The sequence below is a fragment of the Pseudomyrmex gracilis genome, unplaced genomic scaffold (assembly GCF_002006095.1).
Source record: "Pseudomyrmex gracilis isolate BER0280 unplaced genomic scaffold, ASM200609v1 scaffold_234, whole genome shotgun sequence".
In the NCBI taxonomy this organism is placed as follows: Eukaryota; Metazoa; Arthropoda; class Insecta; order Hymenoptera; family Formicidae; genus Pseudomyrmex; species Pseudomyrmex gracilis.
In genome coordinates this window covers 129,832-134,680 of record NW_018020818.1, presented here as the reverse complement: position 1 = coordinate 134,680, position 4,849 = coordinate 129,832, and the positions used below count along the sequence as shown (strand labels likewise).

The following is a 4,849-nucleotide window of genomic DNA, read 5'->3' as shown; positions in this document are numbered from 1 at the left end:
ATATATATATATATATATATATATAAAATAGAAAAATATATATATATATTGATGTAACGTTAATTTCTGCTTTGTTCTGTAATGCACACGCAAAAAATATTTCTTCACTTTGATTCGCATTTTTGCATTTATCGAGCTTAGAAAAAAAAAAAAAAATGTTTTTGCGAAGACATTCTCTCGATTGAAAGAAGAAATATTTTCAGTTTTTCTATTTTACTGTACTAACAAAAACGCTTGCTTAGAAGACATAAGCAATATATTTAGCATTAGAACTATATATATATAGGTATATGACTTAACTTGTTCTCATATTTTCGAGGTTCTCATTCTATGCATAAATTGTTTTTCTAACAATCTCGTGTGTAATTCATATATATTCAATTACGGCGATATATAAAATTTTTACAGTAAGTTTTACACACAATTATATACATATGTGAAATAATATTAATTTACTCATCTGCACAGAGTCAAAATATCGTCCGATAACATACATTTCGATATATATTATGAAATAAATGCTAAAAACAATTCTATGCCTCTAATGGATATTTTTCATAGATATAATTTCAGAGAGAAAAAAAAGTAGAAATTAAATAACATGTTATTTCATTTACGTCGTGCATTATAGGTGTGTTCAACTTTTTAGCTTTATTTCTGTTCTCTCGTGTGTGTCGATTCGAATTAAACAAAAAGATACATAGACATACGGGGATATGTTTCACGAGATTTAAACACATCGTATATATATATCTAACTTTTACTTCAGACGCTAATACATATACCGCTCTCTCCTAATAAATGTCCTAAACTAAACTTGCGACTCTACACATGGATCACGCCAAAAAATTCTATATGTTTTCAAAATCTATTAAATTTCTAACGACGGTGCAGTGAGATAAAAAAAGCAAAATGATTAAACTAAAGGGAGTTGGACTTGAATAATGTTGAAACACAAGTGTGGGGTTGGCTACTGACGGGGCCTCAGGTGAGCCGTTGTTTTGTAAGATTTATTATATATTTGCATGGCTCACGTTTATATATTATATATTATATATACATACTTCTTACGTTTATTTTCCAAGTGTAGGAATTTTTGAAGTTTATTTTTCGATAGCGTAATATGTGATTCTGCAAGCAGCTACAATATATGTTCTCATTAGTGACAAATTCATTTTTTTAGTATCTTTCGCAGAGCATTCACGTTTAATAGATAAATTACGTTTTATTATTATAATTTGTGTAAAAAATTTATATTTTTTTAAAATGTTTATTTATTCTTTTTTAATTTTTAATTTTTTTTTCTTTTATGTCTGCGACCGTATTTTCGTGCATGCGTAAAAAATAAAAACGTATAAACATTTACTTGCAGAAGATACATGTTCTTCTGTGTGTGTACTATCTTTCAAAGAGAGAAGAAGAGCGTGCAACGCAACCTGCCATTTTTATAGTGTCAGTGTGTAGGTTTGGTAATTGTTAGAAAAACAATTTAAAGAAGAAAGTAGGCGATGCCTAGAAAGAAAAAAAAAACTGTAGGACTATTTTGTTGGTGGTGGTACGTGGGGTTATCTTCAATATTTCTACTAACGTAACGTGTATACTCTTACTAAATTCTTTTTATTGTCATATTATCTCACTTTTGCTATATCTCTGTCTTTCTTTTGCTAGTAGATATTATTGAACTACGTTAGTTCTCATTCATTTTAAATGCTGATAAGCGTTCCGCATATCGAAACGTAAAACTTGTGAAATATCATAGTATCGGATGATATGATATTGATATAATATTGAATATTTCTTTGAATTACCAGATATATGATATTCGTCTTGATAAATGTTCAAACAAACTAAAATGGAATTCGCGTAAAAGAACTCATATCAGCATCATCGGAGAATGTGGAAATTGATCAAGTAGTAGTAGAAGCGCGTCCACTAGAGTTACATAGTGGTTGTCGAGAACATTCGTAAATTTCTTTTGCATTAGATGTTATTTGATCATGTTGCGCTATGTTTTCAACACTTGGAAAGTAAAGTGTAATTCTTATCTCTTTCATTACATTATAAATATACAGTGTTTATCTCAAACATTTATGTTTAATATGCTATAACGTTGAACTAAAACTACTTTAAGTATATAAATTTTCTACGAACAATATTTAAATTTTTAATTCAGAAAACGGATGACTCCAGATATTCAAAATTTCAAGAAGTGGACAAGGCAGTTGGAGTCAAAAACACAGTTGTTATTGTGTATAAATGTAATAATGATGATTTTCTTTATTTGATAGTGTTAATAAAAATGACGTTTCGACCATAGTTTTTGGTCTTTATCAAATTCGTTCTACAAGAATTGATTACAAAAAAAAAATTAACAAAAAATAATGTATGGAAATACTATTAACAAATTATGAAAAAGTGAAAACGCATTGTAAAATTATAATTTGTTGACTTACAGAAATTTGCTGTTCGCAAAAACGTCGATCAAGATACAAATTCAAGCTGTTATATGGTAGTGATCGCAGATAAGAGTGTTACTTAACTGAATAAATTTTGAAAACTATGATCGAAACGTCAATTTTATTAACACTATCAAATAAAGAAAATCATCATTATTACATTTATACACAATAAACAACTGTGTTTTTGACTCCAACTGCCTTGTCCACTTCTTGAAATTTAAATTTTTGTATCTAAACTATGTGCTGTATATTTATATATGTCATATAGATGTAGTCATGCAACTAGTTCTTCTGCTTTTTTATATATATTTTATTTATATATATATATAGTTTATACAAGTCATACAAAATATAGAAAGACATAAAATATAAGAATGTTTTGTAATTTTTTATTTTTTTTTTTTTTTTTTTTTTTTTTTTCAATATATCAAGATCGGATTTTCTCATGTATTTCTCGATTGATAAATTTTGATTCACATAAAACTATATTTTCTTTCATGCAAATTTTAGAATACATTTGTAAGTATTTTTAGATTTCGATTTTAGCGAAGAGTGTGTAAAACAAAAATTTATAGTACATTAATTCCATAGACACAAACGATATAGTTTGTTTTTGCTATACAATACTATAAAAGGTTTTTGTATATTTATTATTATAAGAAGTAGCTTTTTAGTTATATACGCAAGTTTGTTTTATTGTCTCACATTACGGGTATCCACAACCAACAGGGTTTCTTCGCAGTAGAAGAGAGAAGCGAAAGGAAAAGAAGGCGAAGAAGAAGAAGGACCTAGTGGAGACGAGTAGCAACAAAGAAGAAAAGTCTGACCTGTCAGTATATACACGAACAGCAGACCTAGTGCACACGGAGTCAGTTTTATCATCAGTAATAAAAAGTCGATTCGTGCTGTGAAATTTTTTATACATATACGTTTTATTATTGAAAGATAAAAATTGAACATTTGATTTGTCAAATCTCTCTACTGCGTTAAAATAATTTCATTTACACATAATTTTTTTATATTTATTTGAATTATATTAAACATTTCAATTTTTCAATTGTTTCACATTGTGTAACACACATCGTATGTTTGCAAGTGCAATAAGATCAGGTTCTTAGCATGCTTCTGTCGCAAGGGAACTTGTTGTGTAATGCACTGGGCCTGCTGGAACTTACAAAAGTATATTATTTTAATTATTTTTGTCACGGACGTAACAGGGAGGACAAGGACGACAGCAGAAAATCGGAAACGCCCACGCCGGAAGTAGACGAGGATGGTTTTTGCATCAGGCCAAAGCCGGATCCGTGGGAAAACGAGAAGGGATTTTATTCGAGCTCGGACACGGATTCGGAAGACGAGAGAGAACGCAAGATTCGAGTGGAGATAAAACCTTTGAGCAACGGCGGCGCACCCATGAGCGCCAGTGTAGACGAACTGAGAGCGACAGTAGAAAATTTGTCCTTATCACCTGCACCAACAGTAAGCCATTTTTTTGTCACAAGTTTTTATTTTTTCTCAATTCTGTTGTTATCTTGAAAAATTCACAGTACAATCATCTTGTTTATTTGCGTGTGTCTGACAAAACGTTTGTATTCGAACATAGGGACGTAGGGGCTCGAATACTGATTCTGATCATCATATGAAAAGGTCTCAGTCAGTGTCACAACAATTAGGAGGTAAGCCAAGCTCAGATTTACTTGGCCTAAACTTGTTCAATCCTAGCAGTACGCCGTCGAGCGCGTCAACACCGACAGGCAGCCATCCTTACGCTCCGCTGCAGAGTCCACCGCCGCTATCGACGTCGCCAACCCCATCGCAGCCACCGCCACCGCAGTCTGCACCGCCTACTACACATCACCGATTCCCGGGTAAGTCCCGGAAGCAAATGAGTTTGTTTATAGCTGCAAAGAAAAACAGAGAGATATATACATGTATGCGTATACTATGTCACATAACATTAAGGTATTACCCACACGTCCCTGCGGGCGCGGGGAAGCGGAGATAGTTCTATCTCACTCCAATTGAGGAAATGGCAACGTCGCTCTTTCTTATACCAATCATAAAATCGCTCGTTTTCTGTGTTATTTTAATTATTACTGAAAAACTGTACGGTACAGGCGTCTGAGTTTTCACACATATTTTCTTTGTAGTTTAAAGAAGCTGTAGTAAATATTTTTAGCCAGATCTGAAAATTTGAACTCTAGATATTTAGGTAAATGTGCACGTGATTTCCTCATTCTCCCTATCACTTCCATGTTAAATCGTGCGAAATTCGTTTTCGATTTTCTCAAAAACTGTACGGTACAGGCGTCTCATTTTTCACACATATTTCCTTTATAGTTTAAAGAAGCTGTAGTAATATTTTTAGCCAAATCTGAAAATTTGAACTC

General features: G+C 31.8%; 1 protein-coding gene across 6 annotated transcripts in view; it reads left to right on the top strand.

Annotated features, from left to right (window-relative positions):
* The window catches only part of LOC109859019 (F-BAR domain only protein 2), a 20,137-nt gene that overhangs the window by 8,904 nt on the left and 6,384 nt on the right, over positions 1 to 4,849 (top strand). For 3 of the 6 annotated variants that reach the window (XM_020436842.1, XM_020436847.1, XM_020436845.1), the window contains 3 exons: positions 3,189 to 3,327; positions 3,677 to 3,938; positions 4,063 to 4,327. In XM_020436842.1, the coding sequence (XP_020292431.1) occupies positions 3,189 to 3,327; positions 3,677 to 3,938; positions 4,063 to 4,327 (666 nt within the window). The remainder of the gene's footprint in view (positions 1 to 3,188; positions 3,328 to 3,676; positions 3,939 to 4,062; positions 4,328 to 4,849) is intronic. The other 3 variants (XM_020436846.1, XM_020436843.1, XM_020436844.1) reach the window with 2 other exon arrangements.